At 45.1% G+C, this 25,697-nt stretch overlaps 1 protein-coding gene across 2 annotated transcripts in view; it reads right to left on the bottom strand.

Annotated features, from left to right (window-relative positions):
* Positions 1-25,697, bottom strand: part of IQSEC1 (IQ motif and Sec7 domain ArfGEF 1) — a 492,992-nt gene that overhangs the window by 444,052 nt on the left and 23,243 nt on the right. The window contains exon 1 of one of the 2 annotated variants that reach the window (XM_078661441.1): positions 9,158-9,879. The exons of the other annotated variant lie outside the window; for it this stretch is intronic. Within the exon in view, the coding sequence (XP_078517567.1) occupies positions 9,158-9,234 (77 nt within the window). The 5' untranslated portion in view covers positions 9,235-9,879. Of the gene's footprint in view, positions 1-9,157; positions 9,880-25,697 lie in introns of those variants that run through there. 2 annotated transcript variants of the gene reach the window in all.

Genomic DNA, 25,697 nt, shown 5'->3' on the forward strand with positions numbered 1-25,697 from the left:
CAGTCGCGGCTCACAGTTCTCGTGGGTGGGGGGGTAGGTCACGTGGGGGTTACTGCAAGGGGTGTAAAATAAAACATACCCGAATGGTCTCGCGCCGCCTCTGCTCCTGGGCCGGGTCTGCGTTTTCCTGCTCCTGAACAGGAACAGGCATGCTCCCTCCACCCCTGTAAGCCTATCACAATGCCGCAATGGCAGCGAAGTGATTGGTGCGGAGTTCCGGACAGTGCCCAGCCGGGTACCTGTAGAGAGGCCATTTGTCTACGTAGAGAAAATGTAGAGTGCACATGATGGCCTCAGGCACCAAAGCAGTCAGGGTACTCAGAGTGGTGCAAGCCACTCCTCCCCGACCCTCCCACTCGCCCACCCCAACCAGGCATATCTTCCCACCCACCCCCAAAAATACCATTTTATTTTCTGCTTCTCGCACTGCGAGAAAGCAGTGGGGTAGCGCTCCTCTGCCCTAATGGAGGAGCCGCCCCTGCTGCATCCACACTAACACACATTGAGCAGCTCCCGCACTTTGTGTGCTCTGTATTCATAGCAACAACCTACAAGTGGTGGATGGGTGACATGAGGGTCTCTCAATTTCCATTGCCTTTTGATCCAAAAACTTAAATGACCATCAGCCCTCCTTTGGTGTCTCATCCTAACTTGGAGCTAGATAGACCCAGTGCCGGTGCCATAAGGAAAACAAAGACACCCCTCTTACACCTTCATATTTGCTTAAGAGATAAATTATTATTTGGAAGCAGTTTTTTTTTTATACTTTTCAAAGCCCTGAATGTAAGAGATAAGCATGCACTATGAGAGTATAAATTGTATGTTTATATGAAAAGCTACACTAATCTCCATGTATATAGCACTTACTAATAAATGTTATTTCCTATATAAAGTCACTCTTTTTAGCAGCCTTAGAATAAAGAAAGATTCTGCAGTGTGCATGTAGGTCTTTGATGCTGGTTCATTATCATGAAGGTGTATTACAAAGATGGTAACTGGTGATCTGCAGGTAACACGCAACTCGGCAACACAAATATTAATCCAGTGTTTTATCGAAGTAAAACAAAAATGTGTGACCTTCAAGTTACACACTGTGCTTTACAGCTGGTGCATTAATCGTTTACGTAACTCATGAGGAACCAAGACTTTAATTATACTGCATACGGTGCAAGTGCATGAACCTCCAGAGTTATCTTACTGTCTTATACCCTGGGATTTGCTGGGTGCACAAAGATGTCTGCAGTGGGTGTCTGAAACCGGTAAAAATATTTGCAAATGCAGTCTGTGAACAATGAAGTAAGACAGAACAGATTTACAATTACAATCACAATCACATGAACGACTGGGAGGAATGAGGATGTGGCCTAACGGCTAGAACGGTCGAGATGGAATCCGGAGAACCGGGTTCGAGTCACGGCAGGGGCGCTAGGCATCCTGTGATTCTGGGCAAATCACTTACAGCCTTATTCATCAACGGGCCGTTTTGCGAGCCCCTAATAGCGATTCATAGCGAATCGCTATTAAGGACTCGCAAAACGGGATTCATCTAGGAATTGCTAAATAAATAGCGATTCCTACACATTCCTTATTTGCGAGTAGCAAATTGCTAATCGCAAATAAGGAATAACTCCCCATTCATTCCTATGGGCCAAAAGGCCCATAGGAATGAATGGGGAGTATTCCTTATTTGCGATTAGCAATTAGCTAATCGCAAATAAGATAGCGATTTAAAGGGTGCCAGGGGTGTCCAAAGGACACCCTGTAGCACCCCTTAAATGCAAATTGAAACAGGTGTTGCGCACACACATGTCCAAAGGACATGTGTGAGTGCAACATGCAACTTAGAAAAATGCTTTTAAAAGCATTTTTCTAAGTTTTTGCTATTTACCGAGAGGTCTGACCTCTCGGTAAATAGCGGCCCAAAATTGCATTTTCGCAATTTTAAAATGCTTCATGAATTGCATTTAAGGAATCTCAAATAGAGATTCCTTAAATTCAATTCTTCGCAAATGTGCGAATTCTTAAATAGCAAATTTTGCATTTGGGATGATGAATCCCAAATGCAAAAATTGCACTCGCAAAAGGCCGTACCACCCTGAAAGCACTCGCAAAAGGCAAGATTCTGAGAATCTTGCCCTTTGCGAGTGCAATTTAGCTTGATGAATCAGGCGGTTAATCTCCCCATGCCTAAAACAATTAATATATCCGTCGGTAACGCAACTGGTGGCGGTGTAAAGGGTTCTGATACCTTCGTGCCGAGTTCGAGCTATATAAAACTTTTTTTTTTTAAGGAGTTTGATGCCCGAGGCCTACATCTTTAGAACACAGGGTCCTCAAGGCATTCTTTGTGTCCTTATAAAAGTACTCTGAATATCAACATTGTGAAGTGCTCTGTGCGTGACCCCCAACTCTTTTTGTATGTTTGCCCAAAGTTTAGAAAGTGTTTGTGTACAGTTAAAGTCACAAGCAACCGGACTCTCCCCTGCAGGGTAAATGGGCCAAAAATGTGTGAATCACTTGTGTACTGACAAAAGACCTTTAATAAGAAGTAACGCCCTAACTTCTCTCACCAGTCAGCTGAGAGATTACAAAACGTGGCCTTAGACTCAAAAAAATCCCTCACGGCCCAGCTGTAAACACTGCACGGTAAACACAGCTGCACTCATGCTCTTTACGGTGAGATGAAGACATTAGTGCGGACGGCGCGGCGCTGAGGCGCAGGACTCGGCCTCTGCAGTCAGTAGAAAGGCCAATTCCCGCACGACGGCCCACGTTTCCACGGCGTCCGCCTCCCGAGCGAGTGAGATGTCCAATGCGCTGATAAGGGGGTGACATTTTCCATGTCGTGTAAATTGCCGCGGCTTGTTTCCCCGTGGCAGGGTCTGACAGCCACCCCTGCCCTTTTCCCTCAGCCCTGCGCTCTCCGTCAGTCTGCGGCGCTCGCGGCGAGAGCGGGCTGGCGTCATGCGTCAGACGTGCCCCGACGCAAGTAGGCTTATTTATTGTTTTTATTTTTATGGTGCTGGCTGTGCACTTTTGGTAAAGACGTGACGTCATATTTATGGCTCTCTGATGCATGTTGGCGGTTGAGTTTCAACCTGTGCGGAACCGGAATTCCAAATTGTGGGAATTTCCCAGACACAAACCAGCAGACAGAACCTGGTGACATTTATAGGAGAAAAGATAAAATGTCAAAATGTGCTTTTCGGTGTGGCAAAGAAAACATCTGCATGTTATAGCTCATTCTCAGGGGGGGAAACGGATTATTGGTATTTACAGGTTACACAGCCCCATGGTGGCAATAGAAGAGAAACAACTAAACAAATGCACCAGTGTGCTTGTGTCACGGACGCAACTGTGACGTTTTCATTGCTCTTTCAAGAGGATGGATCACACGGTAGGTGTTCGAACCAGATGTTAAATTATGCCAAGCAGTGTTGCATTTTATTTTGTTATCTAGGCCTATACTGCCAATTAATTTCATCAGGCATTTCCCTGGTGAGTGCCTAGGCCCGTTTCTGAAGGAAAATGGTCACTGCTGACACCTCCGGGATTATTAAAGCAGGTACAGAGGGTGCTTGAGTCGAGAGAGGGAAAAAGAGAGACTGGGGAGAAAAGGATAGAGAAATGAGACAGGAGGAAGGAAATGGGTCTGGCTTGAACATGTTTGCTAGGCCTGCTTTTGGATCCCAGTGGCAGCTCCTCCGTTATGGCGGAGGAGCTTCACCCCACTGCTTTTAAGCAGTACAAAGTAGAAACATAAAGTTATAATAACTTTGAGCTATTATCATTTTATGCTTGTGCTGCTTGGCAGGTGGGCGGGGGTGCTCTGCTGTCTGTGCAGGGGAGGAGTGGTTTGCCCATTCCTCTAGGGCCGCCCAAAACAGTCATGTGCACTTTCCCTGTTCTCCATGCAGGCTGCACTACAACCTGCGTTGAGAAAATGCCCAGATCCCCATACCCTGGCTGAGCGTCAAACCAAGACGCTCAGACCAATCACAACACTGCTGCATTGCAGCGTTGTGATTGGTCATTTGGGACTGGCTGTGCTTCCTGTTCCTCGAGTTCGATGAGGAGAGAAGGAGCAGGGACTCAGGACCAGGCGGCAAGGTAAGTTTATTTAAAAAAATAATAAAAAATAATAATTTATATATATATTGCGCAACCTCCCACCCTACCCGCATCACCACCTGCGAGCCATGTCGGCCGCCACTGCAATCTGGAACTGATGTTATCAATTCAGTACTGTACTCGTTCATGACCGTACCAAGTGTCGGAACCAGCTGGATTGGAAACCTCTGTTAAGAACCCTGGGCATTAGAAATGGATAGCAAGTGTTAGGAGCTGGTGCCACTGGCTTGCTATTTTGTCTCCCTGAAACAGCACGTGCCCTTGATTTAAAGGGTGATTGAGGTGGTAATTGGAAAAGAAAGTCAAGAGTGCTCCAAATGCTTTCACTTCTCACCCTCTGTCTCCCCTGATAACAGCAAGTGAGATATTATGGTGGAAATAAGCGTGGGAGGAGGAATTAACCTCGTGATGTCATCAACTGTCAACAGGAGTACTATATTACTTCCTCTACCCCAGGCTGTTTAGCGAATTGGTGTTCATGATAAAAACATGGGGGAACCAAAGTGTGAAATAAAAACAGAACAGCTATCCAGCACAGATGGATTTATGAGTCTCGTTGTGAACAAAAAGGGACTTTTGGTAGCAGCTAAATCCCCCATAAGGGCCCTCTGCTTGTTAAAGGGCCCAGGACAGCAAAGTTGATGGCATTAGCTGAGTTACATAATGTTTCTGGATTAAGAGTTGGCAAGGTTTTGGAAACAAAAAAAAGGTCCAGAGACAGACTAGGAACCAAAATCAGGTAAAGCAAAAATGTTTGAATGAATCCTAACTGCAAGAGGCCACGAGCATAACAGGGCAATGGCTGGTTTGTGGCAGAGTAGGAAGCTCTGAAAGCAGCCCCTTACCCTGCAGCCCACCAGGACAAAGCCAGGGTTGCAGAATGGCCAGTCCAGTCCTGGAGAGGGCTCATCTACCACTATAAATGGCAGGGGTGCCCTGAGTGAGAGGTGGGGGCCCGGGGGGAGGTGGGAGGTGGGATGCACAAGAGATGTTTACTGTCGCCCTATCTGTGTCATGGTCAGCCTCAAATGTGTGATTATAACTTGAAACAATAAAGCACGAAGCTTTAGGCAACAGCAACAGCAGCCACAACTGATGAACCAACATTTGGAACCCCTCTCTTTGAAGGACATCTATCATCTCACCAACCTGCATCAGTTGCTCTTTAAAATACCCTTTTAGGGAGAGGTGGTGGGCTTGGCATGTAATGCGATTGACGGAAAAAAGGTGAAAGTAGTCTATGACAAGCACTGCTTTCGACGTCTCAGAATTCAACATGCATATTTTTTTCAACTAAGAACTTTAGTTGAACAATAACAGATTAGTAAAGAAAAAATAAAGTAAAAAAATAATAATGGTGATAACAATCTTTATAATTATTGTTATAATAAAAAGAATATTAATAATAATAAGTTTTCTGTATGGTGTAAACCAACCACTCAAACATTGAAGCGCTACAAAAACAGATGTTGTTAGCTAACCTTTTGACAACTTTGCAATCCATAGAGACACCAAAAGTGAAAGGCATTAGCATAGGTGACAAGGGTGAGTTAGATGGTCCTAGAGCTCACCACACCCAGCAATACACTCCATAAAGGGATCACCCTTGACACAGTTAACACTCACAGAGTTTCGTCTGGAAACCTGTAAGATATGCTACATGTTCTTCATGCACCAAAACTAGGGAGAGAACACTCACACTCAGCGCTGAGAAAGAGGGAGACCCAGCCGGATCTTGGATCCGTCCATTGTTATTTGGCTGGATCCAGGCCTCTTCCAGTGAATAGGCTGGCGTTTCCGCCATGCATTTTGGTTGACACTGGGACACATTCTCAAAAAAATACGGGGCAACCCGGTATAGTTAGAAACCTTGCTATATATGTTATACAATGAACACTGGTTCGCTCGGTGGAAGCTCAAAGCCTGTGCTTCCTAGGCAACAGTAGAATGCAATTTGGATAGTGATTTTGAAAGCCAGTTGTTTCATGGTTGTACATATATCTATATATACACACCTATATATGCTTATCGGTGAAAAGGCTGCTAGATAGCCAAAACGCGTAGATACGAGATCAACATCAAAAATAAAATAAATAATTTTGATTCTCACTCGAGCGTCGTCATCTTTGGAGATGTCCAAATATACATGCAACACACACACACACATATATACATATATATATATATATATATATATATATATATATATATATATTATCACAGCTTCTTCTTTCTACGAGTTCGTAGACAAAGATACGGCACTGCAACAGATGGTTTCTTCACGTTTTTTATTATTTACACACCATGTGCAAAAAGAAAGTGCATCAAATGGACGGTCTACGCGTTTCGGCTCCTGCCTTCAACTGGACCATTGTATATATATATATATATACACAAACACATATATATACATATATATGTACACACACATACACACATATATATATATACACACATATATATGTATATACACACACACATACATACATCAACAATATCTCAAGTAGGTGTTCCAAACAAATGACGCTGTGATCATGATTAGTGAAAGATGATGTACCATACTGTGCAATATTATCTAAAACCAGGAAACGTTAACTTAAAAACTTAAAAGTCTTACAGAACATAAACCAAAAAATGCTGTACAAGTTTCAATTTTTACAGTAAACACCTGTTAAAGTCAACATTTATTCGCCGATTTTTCGAAACACTTTTTGAGGAGACTTCATCAGGACCAAACTGGTAGCCACTGCTCCCTAAGAGTCAAGTGCATAAGGAATTAACTACAAGCATCTGTAGTGAAATGGGGTCTGATGGGTGCAGCACCCACTTTCAAATATGTAATCATTTGTTGCCCGTCCAGAACGGATCCTTAAGTTGGTTGACTGCATTGTCGAAAAGTTAAGTCTTTGTGTACTTGACCCATAGGAAGAAATGGCTAACACGATGGTTCTGACAAAGACTCCTCAGAAAGTGTTTCTTTGGGGATCGACTTATAAATGTTGACTTTAACAGATGTTTACTGTTGACATTGGAACTTGAACGGCAATTTTGAGTCTATGTTCTAAGAGACGGTTTCTAAGTCAACATTTTGGGGTTTTATATACTATTGCGCAACATTGTTCACCATATTTCAGTAATCATGATCACTGCACGGTTTGTTTGTAGCACCTACTTGTGATACTGTTGATGTATGTATATGTATGTATCTATTGATATATGTACTACTTTTCAAAATCACTAACTAGATTGCTTTCTACTGCTGCCTAGGAGCCATAGGTTTTCAGCTTCTTCCAAGGGAACCAGTGTGCATTGTATAACTGGGACACATTCAGCAGTGCTCGCACTTTGCCTGCATTGCATTTAGTAGGTGAGGGAGGTCTCATGTTTTCAGTTCCAGCAGGGCCAAACACAAATGCCCCAATTAAAGGACCATCAGCACTCCTTTTGTTCAAGTCTCATCCTAGATGGTAACTAGCTGGAATTTAACATCTAGATACCAGTTCCACTGAGACAAAAAGAAGACCCCCAGACTGTCATTTCACAGCGGTATAAGTGACAAACTCAGATTAAGAAGCAGGTGTTTACTAATCTAAGCTCTGTATGTAGGAGCCATACATGCACTATAAGAAGTCAGTTATATCTGTCCATCTGAGTAATCACATTAATAACCATTTACATAGCAATTAATAATGATTATTTATTACTACTCAAAAAACCTATTTTACCAACCTTTGAAGCTTGCATGCAGCTCTTTGATATCCGTTCATAGCTCACTAAGCTATGTTTCAATATGTTTCAAAGGTTGCAAATTGTGACTTTCAAGAAACACACTCAAGGATCTGTTTAACAAAAGCTGGAATCGACTGAGTGATTTACATAAACTACAAATCTCTGACATCCATGTAACACACTGAGCTTTTGTAACAAGTCCATTACCCTTCTGTGCTATTCAATAATGGGTGAAACCTGTCAATAGACTGCACACAGATCTCTACAGCAAGTGTCTTAACCACCAGAGTTGTCTTACTTCTTTTATACCCTGTAACTTCCTTGATACACAACGGTCTCTGTGACCTGTTTGTTACCAACTAAGTAAGCCGGAACAGATTTGCCATAACTTTTGCACTTGTCAATTTCTTTGGAGCAAAGTTTAGAAAAAATAAATATATAAGTTAACTGTCAGACATCGCTTCTCGTGTCTCCGCCCTTACTGAGCCGCCTCTCGTTTCCCGAATTTATGAGATGCTGTGTCTATATTTCCAGCATTGCTCACATTATGAACCACGTCGCCAACAATTAGAAAGGCCAGGAGATGGTCATTTGAGCACCTTAAAACACTCTGTTGGGTACACACACAATTTCAGACAGTGTCCACACAAAACAAGCACTGGCATATCCAATAGGTCTGGCATTGGTTGCCAGCATTTGGGCATTGTCAATTGTTGCTTTGTCATGATTTCAGTTAAACTTTAGTGTTAGAGGAGGGAGGGGGGCTGCCTGGCTCTCATCGATATGAAGAAAGAAAAATTCAAAGCAAAAATGTTCTTGGGGCCTGAAAAAGCATGCATTGGCACATCAGACCCTAGCACTGAGAGGGACCACTTTGTGTGCGGTTGTGCTCCTTGTGAAAGAGGACATGCGCAGTGAAGCTAACCAACGGCCCAAGTAGGCTGGCCGAAATGACCCATGGCGTATGCTGCAGGGGGCTGAAGAAAAATTAGACTGGCACAAACACAGAGTATTGGATTAAGAAGACTAGCTGAAAGTAGCATATCACACATATAATTTTACTAATATCCAAAGATCCTGGCTAAAGTCTGACCTACAAAAAAATCAAAAAATCTTAACACCAGACCTAAAACAGTAAGTGCCAAAAGTAGAAGAAATCCGCAAACGCTGGCAGTGAAAATACTGCATAACACAAATTGACCTAATGATGCTAACATGGCATCCATAGCACCTACTTGCAATGCCTCCAGTAGCCCTGTTCATAAAAGGAAGCAGTTCGTGGCACAGCCTGGCTTACCTTTTATAGAACCCGTGCAGAGGCTGCAAACAGAGGAACTGCCAGTAATCCAGACAGAAGGCTTTCAGCTTCAGCATGGTGCCAGGGGGCTCTGCAACGCGGCCGCCGCCTGGGCCGGTTTGCCTCCTTGAGCCTGGCAGTGCCCCCTCACAAGGCTGCCAGTGCCCTCACGATTCAAGGAAGTGTTGCTATATCAAAAACCCTTTCTCCATCGGCTCCATTGCAGGTTTGCACAGTCGCTGCCAAGGTGTTTTTCCACCACCGCATGGCCCGGCACCAACCAAACCGTGCCAGTGTAGCACAAAGGCGCAGACACACCAAGATCACAGGCAGAGAAGCCGGCTGCTTTTTGATCTCGGTGCCAGCTGAGCCCCCTCCCCAAACGCCCTACTCCAGGTGAGATCTATGTTTTGGGCCATTTCCGACATGCTCCATCCGTGTGGCGACAGCATCCAGCAGCCAATATCTCCAAAAGTCGAAAACACATACTGAAGGTTCTCGGGCTGGGAGGAGCAGAGAAGGGTCTATTCCCACCTGATCTGGGAATAATTGCTCGGCCACCGCACCCTCCGCAGCAGCAAACTCCTCCGGCTGGAAGCAGCTCAGACTCCCCTGCAGACGGCAGCAATCACGGCGGCCCCATTGTCTGCAGGCACCTAAGAGAGATGTGCCTGCGCGGTGACAACAGGGGGAGGAATGACACACGCCAGCGTGCCCGGCCTGCGCCCGGTATAAATTATGCTTATCTTATTCCCTGCACACTTTAGCGGGCAGGTCTGCGTGATGAACAGCTAATCATCTGGAGCACATGGTGCACAGCTATTACAGCCGGCCCGAGGACGCCTCGCAGGGATAGGCTGAGCCCCGTTGCCCGGGGCAACAAGAACACAGTGATAACATCTTCTCAGATGGACCCTCGGCGGGGAGGCGTTCGCTGGCGTGCAGGGGAGCTCGGCGTGCGTGCAGCCACCTCACCCGGGCAGAGTGAATGCCGGGGTGGGACGGCAGCCAGGCCCCAGGATCCGGAGAGCCTGAGAGAACGAGGCATGCTCTGCCGGGGAGGGTGTGTTTTTTTCCTTCTGTGTGCCTCCTTGGGTGAAAGAGCGGCGATGGAACATGTGGACAATATTTTTGGACTTTTGCGACCGTGGTGTGCAAGAAGGCCTCTCTCTAATTATCTGTTACTGTGCGGACCGTGGGATTAATGCCGGTGCTAGCATTATGTGTCATATATCATTATGTGCCATATATCATTATGTGTCATACCTCATTATGTGCGAGCAGGAAAACGTAGGACAGCGACTGCCGCGGCATCTGTTAAGAGTTAGGGTAATCAAGGCAGGCATTTGCGTTTAGATCTATAACTAAAGACACATACCTAGTACAAGGAACAGCAGAGCACGCCAGTCACGCAGCAGTAACATTGCCATGCTGACTGGAGCACGCACACGCTCACAAAACCCCGAAAACACGGACACACGCAAACATACATCATAGACACACTCGCCCCTGACCCTGGGCGGACTCCTGCCCCCTCTCTTGAGCTATCAGATTGCAAAGTTGCAAACTAGGAATTCTTAATATTTTCTGGTGGTGAAAGCCAAAGGTACTTGTCGGTGGACTTTGGCTGTTAATTGTTACCTCGCCTTCTAATCCTACCTCAGCCAATCAGAACAGAACGATTAAAGCCACGCCTTCTCACATACTATTGACTGAGGCTAATTGCCAGATTCCAGATCCATTTCTCAACCGTCCATCAGGGTTTTTTTTGTTGCAGTTTTATGTAGCGCGAACTCGACCCGAAGGTATTGGAGCGCTTTACAAGAGCAGCAGTTACATTATACATGGATACATTCATGTTGGAGGAATTCTGCCTTAAACTCGGATGACTTTAAAACCTGGCACTATACTCTATAGGTAGCATTCTCTTATATGGTGGGCTTTTAGACATGCATTAGTTTTCGACGTCCAACTACTTGATGCACTACGAAATTCATTTTATTTATTAAATTGTTTACTTACCTCACATTATCCATATTCCAGTGTTTAGCACCCCCCACCCTGCCCCTCCCGTGCCCCGCCTTTCTGCCCCACGGAACTCCCTCCACAGGCCACGGCTGTGCCCATGGGTAAATGTTGTGCTCTATAACACTAAAATCAAATCACTTTGTTTGTCACTGGTGCCAATCAGTGATTTCACTGGGAGCCCAGGTTCCATAGGTTCCCTAGGCCTTGCCACTTAAACATTCGAACCATTTACAAACAATGGGTCCTTAACGCTGCAAACCCTTGTCCAATATGTTTGGCACTGTTTGTATTTGTACAGACCCAGGACCAAAACCTCAGTTGCTAGTTCAAGTTCAAGTTCAGAGATTTGTATAGCGCACTACTCACCCAGAGGGTCTCAAGGCGCTTGAGGGAGGGGTGTGCTCTACTTATCGAATATCCAAGTTTTTAGTTGCTTTCTGAAGGCGAGGTGGTTTTGTGTAAGGCGGAGGTGGGTGGGGAGAGAATTCCAGGTTTTGGCCGCTAGGTAGGAGAAGGATCTTCCCCCCATGGTGGATTTATGGATGCGCGGAATGGCGGCGAGGGCTTGATTGGACAATCGTAGTTGGCGGGTGGGGGTGTAGAAGGACAGTCGCGTGTTGAGGCATTCGGGTCTTAGGTCGTAAAGGGCTTTGTGTGCGTGGGTGAGGAGACGGAACATTATTCTCTTGTTGACGGGGAGCCAATGGAGGTCTTTCAGGTGGCCGGAAATGTGAGCTTGTCGAGGGATGTCCAAAATGAGTCTGGCTGAGGCGTTTTGGATGCGTTGGAGCTTCTTCTGTAGTTTGGCTGTTGTTCCGGCGTAAAGTGTGTTTCCGTAGTCCAGTCGGCTGGTGACCAGTGCGTGGGTGACCGTCTTTCTTGTTTCGGTGGGGATCCAACGGAAGATTTTTTTGAGCATGCGGAGGATGTTGAAGCAAGATGATGAGACGGCGTTGGCTTGTCTGGTCATCGAGAGGGAGGAGTCCAGGATGAAGCCCAGGTTACGTGCGTGATCCGTAGGTCTGGGTGCGGTTCCTAGGGCCGGTGGCCACCAAGAGTCGTCCCAGGCAGAGGGGGATGAGCCTAAGATGAGGACTTCCGTTTTGTCGGAGTTTAGTTTTAGACGGCTGTTCTTCATCCACTCGGCTACTTCTTTCATTCCTACGTGTAAGTTGGTTTTGGCGGTGTTTGGGTCTTTGGTGAGGGAGAGGATCAGCTGGGTGTCGTCTGCGTAGGAGATGATGTTGAGGTTGTGTTGGCGAGCGATGGATGCGAGGGGACTCATGTATACGTTGAAGAGGGTGGGACTGAGTGAAGATCCTTGTGGTACGCCGCAGATGACTTCAGTGGCCTCTGATTTAAAAGGGGGGAGGCGGACTCTTTGGGTTCTTCCAGCGAGGAACGAGATGATCCAGTCCAATGCTTTCCCTTGTATTCCGATGTTGCTGAGGCGTTGAATGAGGGTGTTATGACAGACTGTGTCGAAGGCTGCGGAGAGGTCGAGTAGGATGAGGGCGGCTGTTTCTTCGTTGTCCAGTAGAGTTCGAATGTCGTCTGTTGCTGCGATGAGGGCGGTTTCGGTGCTGTGTTTGGCTCGGAAGCCGGATTGTGAGGGGTCGAGGGATTTGTTGGATTCGAGGAAGGCGGCGAGTTGACTGTTGACGGCTTTCTCAATGACTTTGGCAGGGAATGGGAGGAGCGAAATGGGACGGTAGTTTTTAAGTTCAGTGGGGTCTGCTGTGGGTTTCTTCAGAAGGGCGCTGAGTTCTGCATGTTTCCAGCTTTCCGGGAAGGTAGCGGAGTTGAAGGAACAGTTGATGACATCGCGGAGATGGGGTGCGATTATGGAGTCTGCTTTGTTGAAGATGTGGTGAGGACATGGGTCGGTTGGTGATCCTGAGTGGATGGAGTTCATCAGGCGGATGGTGTCTTCAGTGGTGATTGGGTTCCAGGCGGAAAGGATGTTAGAGTGCGGTTTTGGTTCGGAGGTGGGTGGAGTGGGCTGGTCTTCGGACTGGTTTACAAAGCTGTTATGTATGTCGGCGATTTTGTTGTGGAAGAATGAGGATAGAGAGTCGCAGAGGTCTTGGGAGGGAGTGATGTCGTTGGTGCCGGCGGTGGGGTTGGTAAATTCTTTGATGATGTTGAATAGTTCCTTGCTGTTTTGGGCATTGTTGTCGAGTCGATCCTTGAATGCTGATTTCTTGGTGGATCGGATCAGTTGGTGGTGTTTGCGGGTGGAGTTCTTGAAGATGGCCAGGTTGTCAGTGGTTGGGTTTTTTCTCCAGGCTTTCTCTAGAGTGCGGCATAGCTTCTTGGATTTCTTAAGGTCATCGTTGAACCAGGGGGCTTTTTGTTACTTTGCTTGAATGGATGATTCTTCAAGGGTGCTAGTTCGTCGGCGCTGTAGGTGATCCATTGTGTGAGGTTGGTGGCTGCTTGGTTTGGGTCCGATGATATGGCAGGAGGGTTTTGGTGGTGCGAAGTGAAGAGCTGGTCGGTGGTGATTTTGTTCCAATTTCTTCGAGGAAAAGGATGTGGGGGGTTGTGGGTCGTGGTCTTTTTGTAGCTGAAGTGGACGCAGCTGTGGTCCGTCCAGTGGAGTGTTGTGGTGTGATCGAAGGAGATGTGCTTGCTGGAGGAGAAGATAGGGTCGAGCGTGTGCCCGGCAAGGTGGTCTGGGGGTGTCAACAAGTTGTTTGAGACCGAGATTGTCCAGGTTGTCCAGAAGGGCGGTGGTGTTGCTGTCGTTTTTCTTTTCCAAATGGAAGTTGAGGTCTCCCAGTAGAATATAGTTTTCGGAGGTGAGGGCATGTGGGCTGGTGTGGATCTGGAAGTGAAGGTGTTCGGCGGTAGCGAGGTTATCATCGGAGCTGGATGTGATGCGGATGGTGTTCTTGTGGACGATGGCGATGCCTCCTCCTGTTTGGTTGATGCGGTCCTTTCAAATGATTTTATAACCGTCCGGGATGGCTATGGTGATGTCGGGTGTTGAAGAGGCGTTCATCCATGTTTCTGTAAGGAAGGCGACGTCCGGTGAAGTGGTGTCGAGTAGGTTCCAGAGTTCAATGGAGTGTCTGTGGACCGAGCGGGTGTTCAACAGGATGCACTTGAGGTGGTTAGAGTCAGAGTTATGTCTGGAGTTAGTGGATTTGGTGTGGGTCCTGATGCAGTCGAGTTTGCAGGAGTGGCAGGTGAAGGGTCCTTGGGTGTGTCCTGGGGCTGCTTGGTAGCATTGTGGTGTGCGGCCAGGGTTAAGTGCTGAGAGGGTTGCGTCGTCGTAAGTAAAGCGGGTGGAAAGGATTTTGCGGGGACCAGGTGGTTTGGCGCTGGGCGCGGACCAGGCGCGGACGGGCGTAGACGGGCTTACCTTTGGCGCACCTTGGGCGCGCATGGGGCGCGACCGCTGCGCGTGAACGCTGCACGCAATAGCATCTGTCATAAGAGGGTAGTGGAGGGGGGAGGGGCGAGGGAGGAGCAGCTGGGAGGCGGGAGCAGGGTGGAGATCCGGGCAGGGAGGCACGACAACAACTACAAAATGGCAGGCAGCCTAAAGCGAAACAGGATGCAAATGCGATGCAAATGGCAGTGGCACCGGCACAATCAGGCACACACCAAATCTACAGGCAGCGCAGCACAATTGAGAGCACAGCAACAGCGCACTTTGGCAATCTAGCGCAACGATCTAAAAATGAATTCAATGACTAAACAATCAAGGCAATCTAGCGCTACTATGACAATGTGCAAATTAATCAGGCAATAACAGTATTCTGGCGGTGAAGCGCTACGATACCAGGCTGCAGGCAGGGCGGGGAGCAGCGTGGGGAGCGACCGCTTCTGTTGGGAACAGGACGGTCACCTAGCCTACCATCCCCAGTTTTCCATTCTCTCCTCTCACATACATCTTGCACCCAGTGGCCTGTCCATCCACTAACACCCACCTCACACCCTGCAACCAATGGCACCTCCTCCCACTGACACCTGCTTCTGGCTCCTCCATCCATTGATACCTGGGTCACTCCTATATCCAGAGGTTGCTCCATCCATTGGCATATGCACCACATTGCAACCAGTGATAGGTCCAGTCAGTCAGTCAGTCGTAGCTACCCTCCCCTAAACCCCCCAGCGCCTTGAGACCCTAACGGGTGAGTAGCTGTGCTTTACAAACCCCTGATTGATTGACTGAGTCAGTGGGAACTGCACAACACCTCCAATTAGTGACATCTGCACTTAGTGGTACACGGTACACATTCACCAGCCCCCAATGGCAATATCCAGGCACTGGTACCTGCTCCACTTTGCATACAGCAGTCTTCCCACTCACGGGCTCAAGCACGACACTGGAACCTTGTGCAAACTCCACCCATATGCCAATGGTGCATATGCCTATGGGTGGAGGTGCCTCTGGTGATAGGCGTGACTCAAGTGCCAGTGGATTGAGGAGCCAATGGAGACATTTAATCATCACCTATACCGCTTGGCACCTCTACCCACTGGAACTTGATTTACACTTGCTCCAATGCCACAACACACAGGTGTGCTTCTATCCACTGGCATAGTTTCCATTCCACATCTGGTCTCAAATGCCCTGCTACCCACCGGAAACCACTCCACTTCTGCAGCCAATGGTGCTAATTCAGCACCTCAACCCACTGGCACTTGCATCATATCTGCATCCAGTGGCAGCTCCAATTAGTTGACCATGAACTACACCCACACTCAGCAGCAGCTCCTCTACTGGCATTTGCAGCACTCCTGTATGCCCTATAACATCTACACCCATTGGCATGTTCACAACACAGAAACGTACAACAGGTTCCCACATTCTTCCCCGCCATATGTGCATCCAGTGGCATTTCTCCTAATATGGCGCCTGCTTTACATCTGCAAACTTTACCCTCTTAGAATTCAACAGCAATTGTACATGGAGCCAGAAGAGATACAGATGAAACTCAGGTCAAGATGACTGAACGGGGAAACTCAGGCACCTACAATAGGTCATGGGAGACTCCCGGAGGGACGGTGAGGGGTGACTGATTCTGTGGATAGGTAATGAACATTAGAGAAACAGCTGTATAAGTATCTGGTTGAGAGGTGGTGCACTGGGGACAGAGAGACATCTACAGGAAGAACAGAGAATCACATTGATTTAGGGATAGTGTTTAACCCCTCCCACGCTGGTGACGGAACCGCTCCGTCACGCCCCTCGGGTGGGCTGTGCTGGTGACGGAGCGGTTCCGTCACGGCCCGCTCGCCGCGCCTGCGCGGCGCTGATTTTGCACTTGCGCGGCGTGTTGTATTGAGCGGGCGGGGCCGTGACGGAACTGCTCCGTCACAAGCACAGCCCACCCGAGGGGCGTGATGGAGTGGTTCCGTCATCAGCGTCGGAGCGCAGCGCGGCCCCCCCGCCCCTTAGCACTGCGGCGGAATTGCCGCCGCAGCGAAAGGGTTAAGGGCAATACCTAGTCTGACTCTGTGACATGGAAACATATTCAAGGGGAGGCCTGTGTAGCTCATGTTACAATGGTCTATGCTTTCCATGACCAGCCAACTTGTTACCTCAATCCATAGTTTGATGGAGGAGGGGAATTTTTGAGTAGGGAGAGTTTAAAGTTGAATCCATTAACAACAGTGTTGATTATGTCGCTGAATGAAAAGTATGAATCAAAGATGATTTCCTGGTTGTTGGCTTTCGGTGAATACTAGGCTAGCTGGCCAGATAAAAAGGAGTGAAGTATTGAGATGTGCTACCAACACTATAATACTGACACTTTTTGTCATTTGTGTACAGAAAGCTTTCTTTCATCAAGTCTCGAATGTAATCTAAGTACTCTGAATTAATTTAAAATGGATACAGGTTTCAGTGTCATCTGTGTGCATAGTAAATAGAACTTTGCACTCCTCCAGCAGGTGTGACAAAGGACACATGTAAACAGTAATGCTGATAGTGCAGTGCCAAAGTGGGGGGAGGGCATTGCTGGCATTTACAGGAGGAAGATTCCGAAGACCCCAACCTTGCAGTCAGACAGGAATGAGCTGACCCAGTTGAGAGCCTTTACATAATTCTTGAACCATTTCTTCAGTCTGGTCCGCAGAATATTGAGGTCACCAGTGTAATAAGCTGCAGAGCGGAAAGAAAAATCAAGGCAGCTTGCTGTCCCTCATTAAGAATGATGCATTCTTCTTTGATGTCTGCCAGAGCTGGAAATCTCTACCTCTACATCTCAGGCAATCACCTTCACTGCCTCAATTCAGGAGGGACCTCAAGACCTGGCTCATCAACTGAGCTGCAGACCCCCTCCTGCCCCAGCGCCTTGAGACCCTTAGCGATGATTAGCAGTGCTTTATAAGAACCCTGATTGTTTGATTGAGAGCTATTTGTGTGCCTTTCGTGGGTGGTCGCATAGTAACTAGTGTTGTCCCACATAATCTTGCAGTTGCTAAATCACAATTCTTTCGAGCATTTTAAGCTATGGCAGGATAGGATATGGCATTTTGGAAGGCTGACTATTAGGTGGTAATTTATTCTCTTTGGGTGATAGCACGTGTATCAGTTGCTTTAGGATTATGCCTGTTGTCGGACATGCAGTGGGATAGGTCAGGGATGAGAAGATATTTTTCATGTTGATGCAAGACATAGCTGCAGTGACATATTAGATTCTTTGTCTCTGGCAGCTAGAATCCAAGAGACTACCTTGGCAACGCCTTCAATAGGAACCTGGTTGAAATCAGATCAGATGATTTCAGTTGATCCAGGTGAACAAGAGGGCATTGAGATGACTGAATGTTGTTTGCAATAGCATCACAGATCTTTGCACGTTTTGAGTCAAACATGGCATGTGGGATATTTTATACGGCTTTTGGAGTGTGGTCAATTCTTTATAAATGCTGATGATTTGCTTTGGGTTGAGTTATTGATACAATTGTTTATGAAGTTTCTTTTATTCTTGAACTAGCCTTTTGACTATCCCTTCAGCTAACTAGGCAGATTTAGGTGTGTCCAATTGTGCTTCACGCCGTCAGCGCTCAAGATTATTGCATTGCCTTTCCTTTACTGCCAATCATGGTTAAACCATTACTTTCTCTTTTTGTGACCTTGTTTATGTTTCCAAATGTTTTTCGGGTCCAGCTTATTAATTGCAGGGGTTATTTTATGGCAAATGTTTTATTTAATGCAGTTGGGCGCCTGGTGGTAGCAGCATGGGGTACAGCCACGCTGTAAACAGCATCAAACTCTAACTCCACTCTACCCAACTCTAACTAAACATCACTGTGTAAAGAGCATCACAATCTAACTCCAGACACTTATCAGGAACAAAAAATGCAAACATATAACCCCTGGCCTTAGAAAACTGTACTGGCTTTCCCTAGAGGCCAGAATAGAATTCCAAGTGGCTTGGATCATATACAAAACATGACATCTCACCAAATCTGAGATTCACACTCAAAAGATCTGGCAAGATGAACTTCAACACCTGACACTATCCACCTTTTCAGGAGCTGGTACATCAATTTGGAACTTACTCTCTGTGAAACTTAGACATTCTCAATCTCTGTTCATTAAAAAAATTAGAACTAAAAATATATATCTTTGAAAGCCACCTAAACCAATTAGCCTCATGTACTAAACCAGAATTAATATCCTCTGAACTTTTTATCTTGAAGGCGCCTCATCTGTCATATTTCTTCCTCTCTTTCCAGTTTTGTTTTACTTCCAATAACATTGGATCACTTATTTTTTTATTTACTCTTTTACCTTGGTCTCCCCAAACTGTCATTTCTCGGCTTGGTTGCTATAACTACTTTGATGCACCCTCACTTTCTCTCTTCACTACTTCCATCCACTAACCCTCCCCTTTCACAATTTCTTTCCTCGTAATGGCAAATTATCGAGCCAACAGAACTAAACTTTACTCTGTTTGTTTGCACTTGTTATAGTTTTTTTCCCCCGTCAAGCTTGAAGGAAGTCAAAGCATGTCTTCTCTTATCTCATATTTGGCATGCTGGTATCCCAGGATTGAGAGCACAATATGAGAATACTTAAACAAATAAATAAATAAAAATCAGAAGAATTGTCTATGCTGTGATTTGGGGTTCAAGTTGGAGAAGATATGGGACTTATGGAAAAACGATTTGGGGGCATTGTATGTATGTAAGTATGTGTAACTTAAGACATGTTACTTTAAGTTGGGTTTCTGTCTGGGAGCACGGATGCACTGATTTTTCTTGCAGTTTATCCAAGCAATTTTGTTTTCTTGTACGTTGGCAAAGGATTATTGTATTTTATAGGATCAGGATTCGAAAATTTGACTTTTTTTTATAATAGTATAGTATGCAACTGTTTTACTGCGAAGTGTATAGCCATTTTCAAGAATAATTAGCTTTTGTATTGATGTGTTTTTGTAATGGGGAGAATGTATAAGAATTGTTTTTTGATTGGTCTGTTAAATGACAAAGACAAAAGTAACACAACATATTTCACTATATACACCTTTATTGGATAATTGTAAAAATGACAGGTGACTTGAAGTACCAATCTTATCTGTTGATCTGGAAAATCATTAACATGAAGCATTACACAGCCATAGCACAGAACCAAATGTTATCGGGTTGGAATCGTCCCTTTGGAAGGCTCTTCCGGGTCACCTTAAACGTATGCTCCCTCTCCTATTTTTAAAGAAAACGAAAAGATTTTCTTAATTGCCTCTTAAATGAATGACACTGTAAAGTGATGTCACCTAAAAACAGCCACTCCTTGTATTTTGCTGTTTGAGCTGTCATTCAATTTCTTTTCTTCTGTGATTTTACATAGGGCCCTAGAAACTGATGGTACTTAATGACACCTGTGCTGATATAGTCAATTGAACCAGCACCTTAAACAAGGTCATTCCTGTCTGCTGCAGCAGCTCAAAGCCTAGTATCAAGCTCTAGATACTAGATTTACCAAGAATTTGACATGATGAAGTGAGCCACACAGCTTCAATGAATTGTGCGTGAATGTTCTTGGTGGTCAACGAGAGCGACTGGTGTGCGGTATCGAACATCTTGTGCTTCTTCTAGGATGGTAGGCATGCGCATTGCCCAGAAGAAGGAGTTGTCTGTCTAAGGCAATTGGTGAACCTGGTGCAGTAATAGCTAATTAATAGTATATTTGAGCTACATTGATCGTATGTTAGAAGTTCGATCTTAATGTGTTTTGTTGCATGACACAACATGGCGCGTCATGGGGGGTGAATACTGTTGTGGGCGCAGCTGCATAGAGTGGAGTGAAATGAACTGAAATTTGGAAGTATTGCTTTAATTGATGGATTTCGAGCCCGGTGAATTAGAAGAACAGGGCTGGGCGAACATTCTGCGCAAACGTGCATCTGAAGGCATTCCGTTGGTGGAAAACATCTGTTGCAGGTTTCGTAAAACGGTGCCACTTTGAGAAACTTTGAATTTCGCTGTTTCGCTCTTCCAGGAAGATTTTTGGGAATGTTTCGCCCTTTAGCGACTTTTTTCCTCCTTTTCATGATGGAGAAGTGAAATTCCACAAATAACTAACTCTGTTTCATGAATGACTTTCTCCTAAACAAACATAAAACTGAACGAGGCATAGAGCAAAGGCCAGAGGTTAGACCTTTAATGGTGGTAGGCTAGCACAGGCACTAATTAGAAATAAAGAAATGAATTAAATGAATGATCAAGGAATCAACGCCTGCAATGTTATATAATTAATTAAGGGGGATGAGGAGCAACATGATAGCAAGATTGGGGTGGGAGGGGTGCAAAAACTCTGGTAGGTTGAAGGGGGCAAGGACACCAAGCAAAGCACTCTGAAGATGGACATTTCCCAAGGCTGTTCAGCACGGCCACTGCCTGCTATGAATTAGGCCTGAGAACTCTAAAACAGAGGCAGCCTCACTCAAGTGCTTCCTTTCAGGCGATGGTCTTTATTTCATCTCGGAGCGTGAGAGGAAACTCAATGTTTCAGTCACTTTGGTTGTTTTTCTTAGAAAAAAACCACACAAAAAGAAAAGGAGAAATGTGTGGCGCACGCCTCTGCCTCCATGGTTTTCCCTTACAAATGTCCTGATTAGCATTTTCCCTGCAGGCAGAGGAATTAGTGTTACAAAACAGTCAGGTGATTCACTGAGCAGGGAGGTTTAACTCATCACGTGCCGGGGCCTTCCAAAGCACAGACTGAGGACAGTAAACAAAGCAGGCAGGACAGAAACAAGATGGTGAATGTGAAGGAGAAATGGCCTTCCCTGCGCTGTACGCGTAAATGCCAACATTTTAAAAGAGAAGTTTATGCTACCTCCTTTTTCTCTCCATCTTAATTTCCTATTCTTTCACCCCTCCCCCCCTTTTCCTCTCACTGGGACGGTGGATAGGGGGGCAGCCAAGCTTAGATTTTGTGAAACTGAACTACCAGTAACATAGCCGTACTGGACTGCTACCTGGTATCGACAAAGCGTTGACGATTATATGTTATATGTTGTAAGAAAAAAAAACAATAAAAAAAATTACAATAAAATCAAATAAATACATCTGGAGAATGTATTTCCTCATTGATTTCTATTGAGGCATGAATCGCGTTATTGTCATGTATGGGACTTGCAGGTGTGCTGCTTCAGGTTCAGAAATGCAAATACTCTTTTTTTTCTTACTTGTCAGGAGCTATGGCAGGCAGGGCTCGACTAGGAACAGCAACCAGCCCTGGCAGTTTGCTGCTCGACCGACCGCGGGGGTGATGCTAGTAAGAAGCACAACTCCCGCTTTTGTTACACGGGCCTATATTTCAGCACTGCTGCAAAACCAGCCCCTTGTGACAAAAACTGTGCCAACAGCCACAAAACCTGCCCCCACCTCTCCGGCCCACCGGGGAAACACCTGGTGCCCACTACGGCCTGATGGCAGGCAGAGAAAGCGTGATAACAATGTTGTGCACCGGCTTGCAGAGGCAGGTTACTGGCAGTACATGCTGCGAGTCACACAAGACCAGTCTCTGTCAGCTGAAGCCGTTCGATGAATCAGGTCTCTGCATGCAGGACTCTGGAGGCGGGAGACTAGCCTTGAAATCTTTAGTCTTCCATCTTAATCGTGCAGATCGGCATGTATGTGTACGGTTTGCTTAGTAAAGGAGAATTGTTTCAAAAACTGTTCTATACTTCTGGAGTCCTGCTCCCTGGAGAGTAGTCATGTCCTATTATATGAACTAATCTGTTATTAAGTGATAGCAGCTTTCCCTGTCTCTTCTTGTGAATGGAGCCCTCAATTTCCACTTTCTGAACCGTGAATATAATGTTGGAAATGCCGAGGTGATATGGTCTGCTGCCTTGACAGTTCTTGTAATCTCCTCTGCTGTTATCAGCATGTGCCTTGCAGGTCTTAGCAGTGCAAGTCATTGTGCCTTTGTATTAAATGTGATGTCAGGAGAGACGTGCATATTAATTAAGATGTTCAACAGACAAAGTAGATGGGGTGTCAAGGTGCTCCGACATGGCGGATTGGCTCTGTGAATTGGCGCTGCTGCCTCAAAGCTTCACATTAATGCCACCAGCCTGATTGTGACCCAGTTGGAAGATGCCAACTATTCTTAGTAGAGGGGTTCACATGCCAAACACAAAATCAGCCACAACCAAAATCATATACTTTCCTTCCTCCTCCATAACTGCCAATATCACTTCCTCATCTTTCTTGACTTAGTCCAGCCTGATATACTGGCTCAGTAATTGTCATGTGTCGTGACTCACTCTATCTATCTATCTATCTATCTATCTATCTATCTATCTATCTATCTATCTATCTATCTATCTATCTATCTATCTATCTATCTATCTATCTATCTATCTATCTATCTATCTATCTATCTATCTATCTATCTATCTATCTATCTATCTATCTATCTATCTATCTATCTATCTATCTACCTACCTACCTACCTACCTATTCTATCAGCTTTGCCCAATATATGTATATATATATATATATATATATATATAAAATTATATATGTGTGTGTGTATATATATATATATATAGAGAGAGAGAGAGCGATAGCTAGATAGATAGGATAGGTAGGCAGGTAGGTAGGTAGGTAGATAGATAGATAGATAGATAGATAGATAGAGTCAGGACACTGATGACAATTACTGAGCCAGTATATCAGGCTGGACTAAGTCAAGGAAGATGAGGAAATGATATTGGCAGTTATGGAGGAGGAAGGAAAGTATATGATTTTGGTTGTGGCTGATTTTGTGTTTGGCATGTGAGCCCCTCTACTAAGAATAGTTGGCATCTTACACACACACACACACACACACACACACACACACACACACATATATTATACATATATACATATATATATATATATATATATATATATATATATATATATATATATATATATATATGACAAAGCTGATATATATATCTACTGTTGACCCAGTAGAAGGCTACAGCCAAAACGCATTGATCATGTTTGCACTGCTGCATTTCAAACGCAATAAACAAAAAAGAATTTGAAACAAGAAGCTATGCCACTTACTTTCCTCGCGATGTTGGGATGAGAGCAACTGTTTGTGAATTTGCGGGTTGGAGCAGAAGAGCTGGATATATATATAAGTATATGTGTCATTTTGGCCACAGGGCCTGATGGCAGGCCAAGCCCTGTGATCACCACCTGGTGCGCATAGCCAAAGTCTGTGTGCAGCGTGGGGTTTCCTGTGTGCAGCATGAGGTGGGCGGCTGCAGGCAATTGGAAGCCATGTGGCCATGTGGCTAACCCCATTCCAATCATTGGCCCAATGGCATGCACAGAGTGGTGTTGGCTGCCTCCAGGTGGCTGCCTGCGGGAAGTTGGATGCAAGGCATGGCTTCAAGCCAGGACCTGTGGTCAACCCCACACCATGTCCGATGAAAGGCCGTCCACAGTTTTAGGGTGTCTGCCTCCGGTGGGTTGACCAAGGAGCCTTGCCACAGGCTAGGCCCTGTTGCCAACCCCCTGCTGTGCAACTCCAAAGGCAGGGCGCAGTGTAGTGAGGTGCCTAGGGAGGGGGGGTTTGTTGTGACCTGGCCCTGAGCCAACTCCTGCAGTGCACAACCTTAATATAATATTACTTTACATTAAAAAACCCTAAAAATTCACTGAAATAATGAACGTTTAAAGTAACGTTATAGTTAGGTGTGATAAAAAAGATCTGTTTAAAAAAAAAAAAAAAAACCTTAGACATTTACTGAAAAAACCAAAAGGTTAAAGTAACGTTAGAGTTAGGTGAATATGTCAGTGACAACATTAACATTTTGTACTAAGAAAACCACACAAACTCACCAGTTATAATTAGCAGAACTAGCTATAACTTGTGCCCCGCCATGCACTGCTTATGACCTCACATATTAATTCACTCAGGACATGTTCTGTGACATCATTTATGACATAATTGATGATGACTCAATTTACATTACTGATGACATCTTCTAAGCTTCTTTTGCATACATTGCTCTATAAAGTGGTGTGGCATTGGAGGTCTGAAAGTAAGTACATGATAGCTCAGAATAATAGGAAGCATCATTAATACCACCACAGATACAACTCCCTTAGGTGTGGCAAGCATGTGTTATGTGCAACATTGACCCTATACCATACACTTCACAGGTAGCCTAGTTCACATTAACAATCAACCACAGATTTATAGAAAACCTTTGTTACACATGGTGTTCAATATGTATACAACTGTTCAGAGAAAGTCAAGTTGTTCAGCGTCTGTTCCAAAATTAATGTCCTACTATTGGTAGCTGTATCAAACCCCTCACAGTCACCGAAACTACATTCAGAAATGAAGTTGATATGAATATATGAGTAGAAAAGTGGGTTCTGTAAACACTGTTTACTCTATGGAGAGAGTTTACTCTGTATCACACAATTTTCAAACAGTGAAACTCAAATGAGGTACACACCACAGAGTATAAAAAAATATTTACTAAGAACAGTGTACACTCTATACAACAATTGTCAAAAAGGACACTATTAGCTTAAAATAACCAAGGTCTGAAGGTGGTAATGATAATACTACCTTCAGCCTTCATACTGTGGCGAAAGCTTTACAGCTAGTCCACCTTCTGAAGCAAAAGAAGCACATGTACATAGGTTAATACCTGGTGCTCACAGTCTTTTATGTTATGTAGAAATTGTTATGCTGAGACGATTCTGTCTAATAACTGAAGGTTGCTACATCAGTGATGTCATTTGAGATGTCATGAGTGATATCACTGCCCATGTCATGAGTGATGTAATATGTGAGTACATAAGCAGTGCATTGCGGGGGCAATAGTTATAGTTAGCTCAGATAACTATAACTGCTGAATTTCTATGGTTTTGTATCAGATAAATCTGAGCCTAACTATAATGTCCCTTTAAAGTTTGTTTTTTCCAGTGAAAAAAAATATATACATATACATATATGTGTGTGTGCGTGTGTGTGTGTCTGTCAGCGGACTCTATCCTTCTCCTGTCTATTTGTCTG

This window comes from Lissotriton helveticus, chromosome 9 (assembly GCF_964261635.1).
Source record: "Lissotriton helveticus chromosome 9, aLisHel1.1, whole genome shotgun sequence".
Classification (NCBI taxonomy): Eukaryota; Metazoa; Chordata; class Amphibia; order Caudata; family Salamandridae; genus Lissotriton; species Lissotriton helveticus.